Raw genomic sequence first — 14701 nt, forward strand, 5'->3', positions numbered from 1 at the left:
GCTCCAATCCCCTCAGACAACCTCCTATTCATCTTCAACATCTGGATCAAGTCTTATTTTCCATTCAAACCATGCTGACTTTCCATGGCCCCTCTGACCTGCCCCCTCCCCCACCCCGGAGAAGCTTGTCACTCCTTCCTCTGCATGACCTCACTGCACACACGCTGTTCATATTGGTGATACAACCACATGCTTGCTCACCTGCTTGTTCTTTGTCAAGTCCACTGGCAGAGAGAGAGACAGAGGAGAGACAGACAGAGAGAAAGAAAGGGAGAACGAAGAAGGAGGAGGAAGATGGGGAGGCAGGCAGACAGGAGGATGAGGAGATGATTTAGAAGCATAATCACCTTTCAGGAATATCAGATGACCTCTGAAATCAGAGCTATTTCTGGAATTGGACTAGTTAGGAAATGAGGGTCGTGTGTATGGAAGAAAGCCAGTGTGCAACCACATAGGTGGGTCCTCTGTGGCCACCCAGTTGCAGGAAATTCCCAGGTGGTTCAGGAGACAGTTGGTAAGGGCTTAGGATGCTTCTGTGAGCTCATCCTTTCATTCATTACGTTTGAAGATCCCACATAACATTGCATCTTTTTCAGTGGACTTCAAGGCTTGCCCCCAAAGGAAACATGCTTTAGTGATGGGTACATTTTCTGGAAGGTGAGTGGAGGAGTGGAGTACATTTTGGAGTTGGAAGGGCTGATCAGGGACCCTCAGGTCACAGTGACAGGGCAGCCATTGGTTCCACCACGAGACTGCCCCCAAATCTTTGGTGTCTGCTTAGCCTCCAGCCTGCCAGATCACAGCCTCCTTCCTCTTCCTTTTCTGTCTCTTCCTTCCTCTCCCCGCCACCACTACCCCAGAAAATAAAAAAACAAAACCTAGAACCTCTTAATGACAGCCTCATTTTCCAGTTTAATCTTTGTGTTTGGCATTCTTTGTCCATTCTGTGGACGTGGCCTTATGTTGAAATACAGTCTGAAAGGGCCACTCAAGACCCAACTCCTCCCACCTCTCAAAGCCTTTGCTCACTTACCCTTCCTCCACGAAGCTTTCTAGAACCATCCAATTTGGAAACAAACTCGGCAGAATGCAAGTGCTGGACATGGGAGACTGGGTAGGTCAGGCATAGCTCCTGCCCTCAAAGAGCTCATAGACGGCCAAGGGCAGAGAGCAGTGAAGGATTCAGTAGTACACCCGGGCTGTGCCCTGTGTTTATCAGAGTGCCGGGGGACCCAGCTGGCTTCTGGGATTCTTATTTATTTATTTATTTATTTATTTTCAATATATGAAATTTATTGTCAAATTGGTTTCCATACAACACCCAGTGCTCATCCCAAAAGGTGCCCTCCTCAATACCCATCACCCACCCTCCCCTCCCTCCCAACCCCATCAACCCTCAGTTTGTTCTCAGTTTTTAACAGTCTCTTATGCTTTGGCTCTCTCCCACTCTAACCTCTTTTTTTTTTTTTTTTCCCTTCCCCTCCCCCATGGGTTCCTGTTAAGTTTCTCAGGATCCACATAAGAGTGAAACCATGGGGTATCTGTCTTTCTCTGTATGGCTTATTTCACTTAGCATCACACTCTCCAGTTCCATCCACGTTGCTACAAAAGGCTCTATTTCATTCTTTCTCATTGCCACATAGTATTCCATTGTGTATATAAACGACAATTTCTTTATCCATTCATCAGTTGATGGACATTTAGGCTCTTTCCATAATTTGGCTATTGTTGAGAGTGCTGCTATAAACATTGGGGTACAAGTGCCCCTATGTATCAGTACTCCTGTATCCCGTGGGTAAATTCCTAGCAGTGCTATTGCTGGGTCATAGGGTAGGTCTATTTTTAATTTTCTGAGGAACCTCCACACTGCTTTCCAGAGTGGCCGCACCAGTTTGCATTCCCACCAACAGTGCAAGAGGGTTCTTGGGATTCTAGAAACAGGAGTTTTAATTCTTTTATAACTTGCTCACAACTTTTCTGGGCCTCAGTTGTTTGGTCCCGAACTAGATACAGGATTTGGTTTTCAAGCTCCGCTCTGTGGACCTACGCCCTAGCTGCTTCCGGTTGAGTGCAGGGGGAAATGGGCAAGGGGAGGGGATGTAGAATGTGTGAGAATTCAGGGTCTCCTGCTCCCAACTTTGGCCAAACGAGCTCCACTTTTAACTGTGTCTTTTGCCTTATATAGCCAATTTCATTTGAACGATGTTTGCAGGACTTTTAAGGTTTGAAAGCCACTAAACCAGATGACCAAGGTAGCCATCCATGCTCATGGCACTCTGGACTCATGCAGTCTCCACAAAATGGGTTGTGTGGCCATATATACTTGGAAAGGGCCTCTGGGCATATCAGGTTATTGGCAAGTCACAGTGCTTGAGTACGCATGAGTACTGGCGAATGTCTGACAACTCTCTAGGGGAGACGATTTCCATGGTGTAAATTTTCCCCACACAGCCAATTTCAAATCATCAGTGTGAAGTCTCTGAATACAGAGTTGGGAAGAGATGGGCATTGACAGGCTCAGGAGCTGGCTTTGGTATATCCTGTTCCAAACCTAGACCTTAAGAAGCCTTCTGGGGTTTCGCTTGCCCTTGGGTAATTGTGCCTCTGTCAGTAGATGTTCAAGCAATGCTCCTGTTCCAGGGGACAAGGCATATGAGCGAGAGCTGAGCTGCGTCAGTGATCCCAGCCTAGGCAAGCCCCCCTCAGCTGATGTGCGGACTTCTGAGAGAAATAAATGCTTGTTGTATGTTTGGGGGATCTTGTGGGTTTTGTTAGACAGCAGTTTGGGGCTATAGTTATCCTCTTCAGAAATTGGTACCTAAATCGGAGATGGCTGTAACAAAGTCCAAAAATATGTCGCATAGGTTTGGAACTGGACAGTGAGGAAATTTAGAAGAGGTTGGAAAAATGGCCAGAAAAATGGTGACCTGTGTGCAATGTGGTGAAGAAATATTTGGTAAAATTATTGCCTATGGTAATTTGGGAGGGAGAAAGCCTTCCTAGGAATTTGTGGAATTTGGCAGGCTGGTTTCCAGGCAGAAGGCTGTAAACATGAGCTTTTTTGAGCTGTAAATGATAAGGTACTACAAGTAAGAGAGGAGTTCAGAAAGGACCCGGCCAATTAAAAGCGGAATTTAGAGAATGAAATTATTTCTCACCTCCAGTCTCTTCAGCCCCTAAGATCTTCAAATTAAGATTTGGTTTGGGATGGGGGCAGATACCGAATCCAGGGCAGTTCCAAGTGAAATATGGCGTCGGAATAAAGACGACGTCAGGGATGTGTCCTTTGATTTTAATGCCCTTTGTCTTATAGTCCTTGGAAGGAACGAGACGACTCTAGAATACCTTTCTAGGGTGACAACAGGGTGCCTAGAAACCTTCGGGGCGTGGCCCCACATAGCATGACATGAGGTACCAGTCATCAAACGAAGGGTGAGGCACGTCACCAAAGGGATGCAGGCGTGGCTTTTGGCAGAGAGTGGCCTGGAATCAAGTATGCAGAAAACCCACAAGAGGGCGCTGAATGGGCAAATGTGAGGAATAAATAAAGAAGGTGTTGGAAATGTAAAGGATCTCAGGCTCCTCAACTTACTTCACACAGGAAGAGATTGAAGGGTCCCTCTGCTCTCCCAGAAGGCATGCTTCCCAATGGCCTCTTCAGAAGCTGAAGGGTTGATGCAAAAGGAAGAACACCCCAATGGTGGAAGCCAGAGCTGTGGTGCACAATGGACTGGGGAGCCATTTGGGGAACATTCCACCTGGTGGGGGCACCGGCAACACTTGCCCAGCAGGTGTCAGATACTGTGGACCAATGACTGAGTGGTAACTGCAGTGAATCTAGGTCTGGGCCACCGCCGTATGCTGGGAGGGTGTATGTGTGGTGTGGGCTGAGAGCTTCTTCTTAGTTCCTAAGTCTCTGGGTCAAGAGCCACATCCAAAACAGGTGTAGATCACAAGATCCCTGACTTTGAGCCTGACGATTGATTGGATAGACTTTGGGAGGTCTGGGATGAGTATATTCTACATGTGGGAGAGGTATGGATCACAGTCTTGATGAGGGTAGACTGTGGTGAATTATATATATATATATTTTTAAGTTTATTTATTTATTTTGAGAGAGAGAAAGTGATAGAGAGAGAGCAGGGGAGGGATGGAGAGAGAGGAAGAGAATCCCAAGCAGGCTCCACACTGTCCACGTGGAGCCCGACGTGGGGCTCAAACTCCAAACTGTGAGATCATGACCTGAGCCAAAACCAAGAGTTGGGGCTTAACCGACTGAGCCACCCAGGTGCCCCTGAATTACGTATTATTGAGAAATATTTGCTCTCTCTCTCTCTCCCTTCCGCAGAAGGAGAGCACCTGCCGATGTCACTGACGATGGGTTTGGCCACGTGACTTGCTTTGGCCAGAAGAATGAGGTGGTCCATGGTGTATTGTGAGCAGAGGCCGAAAGAAGACTGTCACTTTCCTGTTTATTTTCTTGTGCACCTGCTGTTGCTACAAGAAGGCAATGGCCAGGCCAGCATCCTGGCCCTAGGAGAAGGGTTAGAGCCACGTGAGGCAGATACGTGCTTCCCCAGCCAAGCTGACTGGATTAGCTTCCCGCAGCTGAGGCACAGAAGTGCCTGGCCCAGCCCAACCTGGATCAGCCAACCCTCAGTTGGCCCAGAGGCTTATTGTGCAGAAGCTTCGCGGGTATTGGTATACAGCATGCTTCCGGCCATAGTGAACTGATGGGGACATGGGGCTCATTGAATGGCCAAGATGCACTTCTTAGTGCTGCGACTCATCAAGTCTCAGGCAGCACTGAATAACTTCGGACCCCTCCCCCCCCCCCCCCCCCAGAGCAGGGCAGAGCTGCTTCCAGAGACTTCCCATGTAGTGAAGCAGAGAAGGTACGAGATAAGCTCTGAAGGAGGCAGAGTTAGGGCCCAGCCAGGCATGCTTGGCTCCTCTTCCCGAGGGTGCAGTCAGCTAAGTGAGTGTTCCCTGGGGAGGAGTGAGGCCGGGAGTGTGACTCTGGCTGTAGTCTTTCCATCAGGAAACTCTGGCCAGACACACAGGGAAGACTTTGGGTTGCCCCGTAGAAAGGCAGCCTGCTAAATTCTATTTTCCTTGGGGGCTTCCTACCTTCTTTACCAGACAGCCTTTCTTTAGTCCACTCGGTTCCAAGCCGCAGAGCCGAATGCCCTCCACATGGCTTTGGCTCTGGACTCTCTGAGCTGGGTGTCAAGGTTTTTCTCATAGAGAGAAGGAAGTTCAGAGGCCCAGAGCACCCAGCCCTACAGAAGGTGACTTCTACTCTCTCCAACCCAGCCTTAGGCCCTCCTCTTCATTCTTCTGTCCCAGAAATCATCTCAGACCGCATGCCTTACTCACTGGCCCCCTGAGGTTCTCTGTAGTGGCCTGGCCACTGCTTAATGGTTGACTGCTGGCTTGCTAGATCAGAGTGCTCCCTGTGCACCTGTCAGGGTCACTTCCTGGGCTGAGTTCCTGTTCATGACTGCTGCCCACAGGGCCCATCGCCCAAGGCTGGTTGCTGAGTATATGGGGCTCCACCTGCCTGTCCTTTCTCCTTGTGCCTGCACCAGAGCACAGGGGGGTGCTGATCTTTTCCCCTGACCCCCACCCTGACTCAAATGTGCTCATCAGATTGCCTGTCAAGGAGGGAATCCTGACGTGAGGACTGCTTGGGGCGAGTGCTTGGAAATGTGCCTGGAACATGGTTCTCAGCAAACCAACCTAGATGTTCAGATCAGCTCGCTGGAAGGAAAGCCAGAGAGGCACTGTAAATCGTCAAACCCTGCCCACCCCTCGCCCCCAGAGACAACCAACAAACAGCCAGTAAATGCCTCAGCATTAAACATTTCTTGGTGAAGGCGGGACAGTCAATTTTGACACTGTTGTGAAAAAAATACAGCCTAGTTTCTGTTCAAATGCACCAAATTTACTGCCCGGGTTCTCATTAACTACTGTCAAGGCAAAGCAGATAGACAAAATAAATTATGAAAAAATTACTTTTTTAATGTACAAAAAGACTTATTTACAAGTTGAGTGTGTCATCTCAATTCATAGCATGTAGAAAAAGCTAAATATTTTGGAGATATAAATTTGGCTGGATGATTCACCTACAGTATTTTCAGGGACGACGCCTTCTGTACAGGTTATACACAGGCTGGGGACGGCTAGTGAAATCCTAGCTCAGGGAGTGAACGAACACCACCACGGAGCCCACGCCCTCGGAGGGGTCCCAGGGCTGTTATTTGGACTTGGCTTTGTCTCTGGACCCTAACAAAGCGTCTGATGTTCTGGATGCAGAGGGCCCAGGGAAAATCTTGGCCCTGCCGTGGCCGAGGCCAGGGTCACGGTTATCATCAGGCTCACAGTGGTGTGGTTGGTTTTGGCCAGGTCGCCACAAATTCAGCGTGGGAAAGGTGTGGGGGTGTGTGTATGTGTGTGTGGTGGGGGGAGGGGGGAGGCATCCATTCGCCCTACAGTATGTTCAGGAACGATGTCTTCTGATACCAGTCCCAAGTTCCACTTCCAGGTGGGGCTTGTTCACAGCGAACAGGAAAATTCAGGGATGGTCCCTCAGAGTCCCAGGAAACAACCCCTTCACCCACTCAGCCCCACCAAAAACGCCATGCAGGTCATCGTGCTCTGCGGAATGAACAGGACAGAGGGGAGGGAACCCAGAAGACCCCGGGACGTCATGTTGTACCTTGGCACAGACCACTGGGCTGCAGGTAAGCGGACAACACAGCCTGGGGGAGACTGGGCAGAGGCCGCCATCCAAGTCCTGGGGTTTTCCGTGGCAAAGTGGGCGGACAGTGCATCGGAGAAACAGGATTGGGTAAACATACGACTTCCTCTTCCCATGGGAGATCTCCAGGGTGGCCTGAGGCCGGGTCCCTGGCGCTCTCCCACTTTCTGGAGGTCCCGTGCCAGGCGTCGGCTCACCTGGGTCCATCCATAGCCCATAGCAGCTCCAGCCACCCCGAGGTATTTAGAAGTGTTCTTTCCAGGAAGGGCTACATTCTACATGCATGAACACTGTAAACACGGTCTGGAGAGGCTAGGGCAGCTTCTGGGCTTGCCGCAAGCACTACAATTTTTCTTTTTTTCTGGCAATACTTCCATTCTTTAGTCATTCGTATACACTTGAGCAGCCTGCCCGTCGCAAACTTGGCTTTGCGGGGTAGAGATGCCAGCTCTACCAGACCTGGAATCAGGACGTGCTTCCAAATCATCCAGGTAAAAATCTGTTTTCTTCCTCTGTGGCACAGGGATGCGAGAGGCCTCAAGAAGTAAGCTTCGTAGAAGAATTCCAGTGGGCCAGGAATTCCTTTACCTTGCAGGTACGGGAACGAGAAACTTCTCTTCCTGGATTAGAATATCCAGTATGGCTTTCGGATTCAAACCCAAATGTGGTTCCCTCTACCCTCTTTCCTCATGTACTTGGAAAGCCTTTGGCCAGCGTAATCCCTCATTAGCCAAATGACAGAGGTGAAGAAGCCAGAACAATTTGGTCCTATAAACACCAAAGGCTGGGAAGCACTGTGCAAATGAGTTTTTCGCTCCTGCCTTGCCTTTCTTGTTGAGACTTTCTAAAGTGTTCTGAAAAGCCATCCCGAAGACGACCAGACAGGTTGCACACGAAGCTGCCCTTAAATCATTTGTGGTCCGGACCAGCCATTGGCAAAACTCCCTCAGACCTATTTAATACTTTTTTTTGGAAAAAGACAAACTAGAACTCCCGTGCTCTGGGAAATGAAGGTTCCTCCGGCTCCACGGAGCGCCAGGGGCTGGGAACTTAGGTCATCATGTTCAGGAACTTGCTCTCCTCTGCCAGGCTGGTGAGCATGGAGCTCATGTCCCCAACTGCCATGTTGCTGATGCCCGTGGGGATGGAGGGCAGAGTCAGGGAGTTCCGGGGGGTGGTGAGGCAGGAGGAGTTCTGGGAGAGGCTGTGGAGGAGGCTGGGACTCAGGGTGCCTGAGAGCAAGCTCGAGTGATCGCCCTCATCCATGATGGCATCAAAATCAATCTGGGGAGCCTCCAGTAGCTGGGAGTCCACAGTGCTGGACACGTGGTTGACCCCTGGAGAGGGCAAGGGCTGGGGCTGGATGCTGTCGGGGCAGGCCTGTGGCGGCGGTGGCTGGGGCCGCATGACCTGGCAGCCTGCGTGGTTCTCCAGGCCTCCGTTCTGTTCATACATGTGGATCTGGCCGTAGTAGTACAGCATGCTGTGGTCCGGGACCCCACCCGTGTCCTGCGGGGGGGGCTGGGGAGGCCGGGACACCACGCCGCCCATTGCTCCCTTGGGCGCATCTGCCATCTCCTGATGGGCCGACACAGCAGCCATGGCGTGGCCGGTGGCTCTGGCGTAGGCCAGCTGCACCCCGGCACGCACCCCCCGGTGGCAGCCGGCAGGGCTGGGCTCGGCGGGAGGCCGGGGTTGAACTAGGCCGAAGCTGGATCCGGCTACCCCCGCGGTGCCCTGCTGGGGTTCCATGAAGCCAGGTTGCTGGGCAGGTAGAAGGTTGGGGCCCTGGCGGTAGCTCTCCTGGCTTATGGGGTTTGCCAGGTGATGGCTCTGCTGTGGGTAGCTCTGGGTGGAGTGAAGCGGAGGCATCCCGGCCAGGGCTGAATTGGTGATTCCGAGTTCCCTGCGGCTGCTGCCCATCATGCTGGCTTCGGGAGCGATTTCCATTTGCTGGGGGAGCCCCAAGTGGACTGGCTTGGCTGCCATGTTGTTACAGGACGGGGGGTACTGGTTCAAGGTCCCACCCATGGCACTGGGACTCAGCTGGGGGTGGGCCTGGCCGTAATTGGTGTGGGGGCTCACGGTGGTGGTCATATTGGAACACTGACCACCTGTCCCTGGCTGCCGCAGCTGCTGCATGTAATTTATCCTAGGCACCGAGGGGCCTCCCCCGCAGGGCTGAAAGTGTCCCTGCCCGCTGTCCAGGGCTCCCGGGCTCAGCTGCAGGCCTTGTGGACTATAGCCCGGGTACTGGCTGAAGGCCGGCTTCTGCTGCACCACAGCCAGGTTGCCCTGCGAAAAGGGTGAAGGCTTCGCCTGGCTGGCCAGGGCGTCCATGGTGCCGGAGCTCACCTCATTCCACTGCACAGGCATGTTATTTTTGTTCAGGCTGGAGGGGGGCCCGTAGCCCAGCTGGCAGCCTCCCAGCACAGGGGCAGAGGGGCCCACGTTGGAGTCCGCAGCCACCATCCTGCGGGGGCCGTGCAGCCCCGGGCTGGGCAGTTTGGGGTTCTCAGAGAAGCAGGTGCTTTCGGGGGGATAGGCCTGTGAGGGGCTGTCGTCCAGGGCACCGCCCGCGTGCGCCTTGATGTACTGTACCACGTCGTCCGGCAGCACGAGGTCGTCCTCGGGCAGCATGAGGCCCACCTCGGGCCCGGCGCTGTCCGCCCCCACCGCCAAGGCCTCCGTGGCCACGTGCTCGCTGATGCTGGGCGGCCGCGGCGAGTAGGCGCCTCGGGCCAGGCCGCCGTCGGCGCTGGCGTGGCCGGGCAGGCGGAGACCTCGCCTGTCGGCGCAGGGCGGCAGCGGGGCCGGGTTCACGTCGTGGGCGCTGTGGAAGCGTTGCACCCGCGGCGCAGCCAGGGCGTCGGGTCGCCTCACCGGGTCGCTGGCCCGCCGCGCCCCGCCGCCCGGCGCTTCGTGGGGGAAGGCGGGCGCGGGCCCCGCGTGGCCCTGGGCCGGCCCGTCGCTGCCCCGCCGCGGCCCCAGCGGGCGTGCGCAGGGGCCAGGCGGCGCCAGCCTGGTCCGGAGGCCCGCGCGCTCCAGGCCGGGGAGCGGGGTGGGCGGCGGCCCGCCCGTGGCCGCGGCGTACTTGGCGCGCAGGCTGTACTGCTGCGCGGGCGTGAGGCTGAGCGGCCCCGAGCCGCCGCCGCTGCACTGGCTGGCCTCGCTGGAGCGCCGCGACGCGTCGGTGGAGATCGGGTCGTAGGAGTCGGCCGAGCTGGCGTTATGCGGGCGGCCGGCGCCCAGGGGTGAGGCCTCGCTGGAGCGGCGGCTGGAGAAGTAGGGGGAGATGCCGGAGGAGCGGCGGCTCACGGTATAGGCGGAGCTGACCGTGCTGGTGGAGCTGTCGCGGCGCTCCTGCAGGTGGCTCAGCATGGTCACCTCGCCCGCGGACAGCTCGGACAGCCGCGGGTTGGGCAGCAGCCCGCTCGGCCCGCCGCCGCCGAGGTTTTCCAGGATGGAGCCTGCGGGAAAGGAGAGCGGTCAGTGCCCAGGGAGGCGGGGTGGGGGCGCGGGGCCTCTCCTGCTTTGCCCCAGCCGAGTGTGCCCGGCCACACAGCAGGCACTCAACCAATGAGGCTGGATTGGGATCTTAGCTACCACTGGCTGGCTGGCCCTGGATTCTGATGTCTGATCCTTAGTTTCTCCACCTGTAGACAGAACGTGCCTCTCCATAGGAGGAGGTTATTGAGAGGAGTGGGGGGGGGGGGGGGGAGCCCAGAGGGCCCTGGCCACAGCCTGGCTGCACCTTCACCTTCTGTGTTTGGGGGTAGCCAGGTGGGCTCCCTAGGGGCTGGGTTTACTGGGCAGGCTGCTTAGCCAGCCCCCTGAGATCTACACCCATGGAAGACAGCAAAGGCCCCATAGCGCGCAGGGAGAAGTGTGTGGTGACGCAGGCCCAATGACAGCTGATGTCACAGGGGGCTCTGAGCCTTGAACGGCCTGACACTCCTGCAGGGATCAGTCACTGGATGGGGGCCACCCCAGGAAGGGGTGACCTTGGGTAAGGCAGCTGTCTGCCACCCAGGCGATTTCTGTATGAGGCTGACAGTTGAAGGCCTTTCACCAGCAGGTCCCTCAACAGCTGGGGCAACAAATCCTCCTTGCAAGCAAAAGCTGGTGCCTCTCAGTGTCCACCACACTGGCTGTCCGTCCCTGGGAGGGCACACTGCCTGGCACAGAGTCAGCGCTCAGGAAATGCCCCCGAAGACGCTTTGCACGTCAGAGCCTGGTCAATGCCTTCTGAGGCTGTCTTCTCCATGAAGTCCTCTGTGCTCTTCCTCAGCTGACCTGCTGTCTCCCTCCTCTGCACAGCTCCACCCTGAGCTCTGTCGTCGCTTCCTGGCTCCTTCCCCGTCAAGTGCGCATCTCATGGCATGGCCCTCCGACCATAGGCTCCTTCTGACCGCAGGGACTGGGGGTGTATTGCTCTCCTCCTTAGAGCCTTGGCCGTGGTGCTCTCAGCAGATGCATGGCCCGGGCTGTCTCAGCTCTGCCGTTGGTCTGTTTAGGGCACTTTCACCTCTCTGAGCCTCACCTTCCTCATCTGTGCAATGGGCTGCTAAAAGCCATCCTATTGTGGGCATCTGGTGCCATGGCAGGTGGCATTCGATGGTTAACCTAGTGGGTGCTCGCCCCAGGCTCTCCCCTGCCCCTACCCACGCACCCGGGGCCTCCACTCACCACTTCCCGGGAGGGGAGGCAGTTTGGTGTTCCGGGTGTGTGGAGCCGGCCCGGCCCAGGAGCAGGAATCCTTCAGTGACTTGAGCTTCTCCTTCTTGAGCTGCTCGAACCGGTGCATGGCGGTCATGTGTTTGCGCAGCTGCAGGCCACCAGCAGAGGGAGCGGCCAGGGCTGAGGCGTCGGCCCCCGGGGGCGTGTCATCCAGAGCTGTCAGGTCTCCCAGGCTCCCGGGCCCAGTCCCCGGCATCTCCACGCCGCTGTCGTTGTTGGGGGCACTGCCCAGGGGAGAGGGCTCGCTGCTGCAGGACGACTGGGCCCCGGGGCTGGACTGACACAGCTATAGGGGCGTGGCGAGAGGGCACAGGCTCAGAGGGTGCGAGAGCCCGCCGGGCCCTTACACACCCAGGAAGGAAGCTGCCACGTGGAGGAGCTTCCAAGCATCATTCTGTTTGGCCACCTCACTTCTCTGAGCCTCAGCTTCCCCAGCTGTAAGATGGACCTGTGCTGCCTCTGGGACAGGGTCAGTGGCTGGACGGAAGCATCCGGTTCACAGAAGGCACCAGTAATGGACAGCTCCCCGTTCCCCTGCCTCGTGCTCCTCTGTTCTCCTAGCCAGCACCGGGGCCAGACCTCTGCATGTGGGGCTTTCAATGTATGGGCACTTGGAAGCTGTCCCCCACAGAGGCTGCCACGGCTGCATGAAGATGACCTCAAGGGGGGTACTTAATGTGCCCAACGACAGGGAGGTGCCGTATGATGTAGCAAGGAACGGCAGAGGCCCGCTGACCTGCTGCTTTCTCAACAGGCCAGACGCAGGTTGTTGGAAAGGGCAAGGAAGACCATGGAAGGTGGACCTCCTGGATCCAGGCCCTTGCCCGAACGGCCACCCCAAACTAGCCGATGCGGAGTGGGGCAGAGAGCTCATAGCCCACGTGTACAATGCAGGACTCCATAGAGCCTGAGCTACCTTCCCTGGGACTTGGGATCTGAGCCCGGCCGAGGCTCACTTCAGATGTAGCACCTCTGGGCTCATTCCTAGGCCAACAGCCCCCAAATTCCAGATTTTTCCTTGGGAAGCTACAGTGCTCCCTTCTGCCCACAGCACGACCCACACTTTTCATGTTGGCATTCAAGATCCATTGTCAGCTGGTCCCTCCCTCCTCTGTGGCCTGAACTCACACCCCCACTCGGCCCCGTCCCTCCTGGAGGGTGGGCCCCACGGTTTGCTCCTATACCTGCCAGCTTGACTCCTGCTGCCAGCCCCTATCTGTCCCCAGGGTTCCACCTGCATCGCTTGGTGTCTACCTGTCCAAACCCACCTTGCCAGGCTCCTGAGGGGCCTGGACCGACAAGTCAGTCCATGCCTAGGCATCAGCCCTGGACAAGCACCCCAGCCCGCCCGCATCGCGCCAGCCCGCCCGCACCCCCACCGGGCTTCTCTGCTCACCTCAGTACCGTCTATCCTTAGGGGAGGTACAGTCGAGAAAAAGAGGTGGAGACAAAGAACAGGTGGTTAGAACAAAAGGAGTGGAGGCCACGGGGGCAAGGACGCAGAGACAGGACAGAAGGGAGGGGACCGACCGTGGCGCAAATGGTGCCGGTTGGCAAGGCAGACCCCAGGAACCGCCCGCAGAATGACCACTTGGGGGGCAGGCATCCCCGCTGCCCGTGGCCCTACCCAGCAGCATGGGACGTGGCACAAGACAGGTTCTACGAGAGGCCCAAGGTAGTGAAGGGAGGAAAAGTTGAGCTGGAGAGAGGAGGATGTACGTCATCGCGCACTTAGAGCGGGGGACCCCGACGCAGACCCCGCGCGGCAGCTGGGGCTCTGGGCCCGCGTGCTGCTGGGCCGGACCTCCTGGGGGTGGGTGGGAGGCATGGACTGGGGCCTCCACTGCCCAGCTCTGCTTACCCCGGAGCTCTCGGTCTTGATGGCTTTGATGTGCAGGCAGTCTTCCACGGCCTGGCTGGTGCTGCTGGCCTCGGCACTCTCCTCCGAGCCCCGGCCCCCGGGCTCGGCACTGGCCTCGTGGTCCCCGTTCTCCTTGAGCAGCGGGGCGCGGAGGTGCACGTCGTTACGCTGCTTCTTGGTGACGTGAGCATCTGGGCCGTGTACCGTCTTCACATGCTTCCGGAGAGAGCTGGGGTCCGTGTATCGCTTGGTGCAGCCTGGGATCTTGCAGATGTAGGGTTTCTGGGAAGAGAAGAAGGAGGCCTGTGTTATGCATGGGACGTAAAGACAGACTGTGAGAGGGAGCGCTCCCCAGTCTCCCGAAGCCATGTCATGTCCTTCGGCAGAGCCCGGCCGGCAGTCGGAAGGTGCTCGAGCTCATCTACCGCCAGTGTGCCCGGAGGGAGCCACGCCAGCCCCGGGCCTGCAGGAGCGTGGCCCCTCTGGTCTCATCTGCCGTCTTTTCATGCGGGTAAGCACATGGTTGAGGAAGCCCTCATCACTAGCTAGGGACCCAGGTCAGAGACTACGGAAGGAGTGGGGACACAGAGCGTGGTGGGACTGCTGCCTCCCCTGTCATCAGGGCACTGGGATGTTTTCGTGTTGCTCTGTTACACCTGCGAGACAGCATTTAACACCCCGGTCTCTCTGGTGAGGAAAGTCAGGTTCACAGAGGCAAAGAAAGGGGCTCGAAGTCACTTAGGAACAGGACGAAAACCCAGGGTTTCTGAACCTCAGTCCTGAGCTCACACACACACGCACACCTACATACCCCACACCCGCGTGTAGACACTCCCCCATACCCACACACATACGTACACACATGTCCGTGCAGACTCACGCTCAAACACACACGCACACACATATGCACATGTACATAAACATCCACACGCACACACATCCTACAAATCCACGTCCACAAAAGACCCATATAATACACACACGCACGCACACACACACACACACACACACACGCACACACCCCTCGCCGAGGCGAGCTGTTGTCTGCAGAGGCCCTACGGGGTTTAGATTCCTTTGGGAATTCCTCTGATTTCTTGCAAGCGTTGGAGGAAATCCCTTTGGGGTCCAAAATGTATCTAAGCTTTTAGAAATGTTCCTTCCTGAGTCTACCTGAGCAAAAGCAGTTGGGTGGCTGGGCTCGGACTGGGAGGCAGTACGGCAGACTGCTCTCCCTGGGCTCTCTCAGCCCTGCCAGGGGCTCTGGCTAGCTGGGGAGACAAAGGCCGCCCTGTGCCCCATCCATAGGGGGCTGACAGCTACGGCAGGTCAGACGGCAT

The 14701-nt window shown here is 56.3% G+C and overlaps 1 protein-coding gene across 4 annotated transcripts in view; it reads right to left on the reverse strand.

The window, feature by feature from the left end:
• Positions 1-6003: 6003 nt before the first annotated feature.
• Positions 6004-14701, reverse strand: part of GLI2 (GLI family zinc finger 2) — a 256148-nt gene continuing 247450 nt past the window's right edge. For all 4 annotated transcript variants that reach the window (XM_027056004.2, XM_053214887.1, XM_053214889.1 and 1 more), the window contains 3 exons: positions 13365-13646; positions 11453-11789; positions 6004-10233 (listed from right to left, as the gene is read on the reverse strand). In XM_027056004.2, the coding sequence (XP_026911805.2) occupies positions 7814-10233; positions 11453-11789; positions 13365-13646 (3039 nt within the window). In that variant the 3' untranslated portion in view covers positions 6004-7813. The remainder of the gene's footprint in view (positions 10234-11452; positions 11790-13364; positions 13647-14701) is intronic.

The sequence above is a fragment of the Acinonyx jubatus genome, chromosome C1, assembly GCF_027475565.1.
Source record: "Acinonyx jubatus isolate Ajub_Pintada_27869175 chromosome C1, VMU_Ajub_asm_v1.0, whole genome shotgun sequence".
Taxonomy (NCBI): domain Eukaryota; kingdom Metazoa; phylum Chordata; class Mammalia; order Carnivora; family Felidae; genus Acinonyx; species Acinonyx jubatus.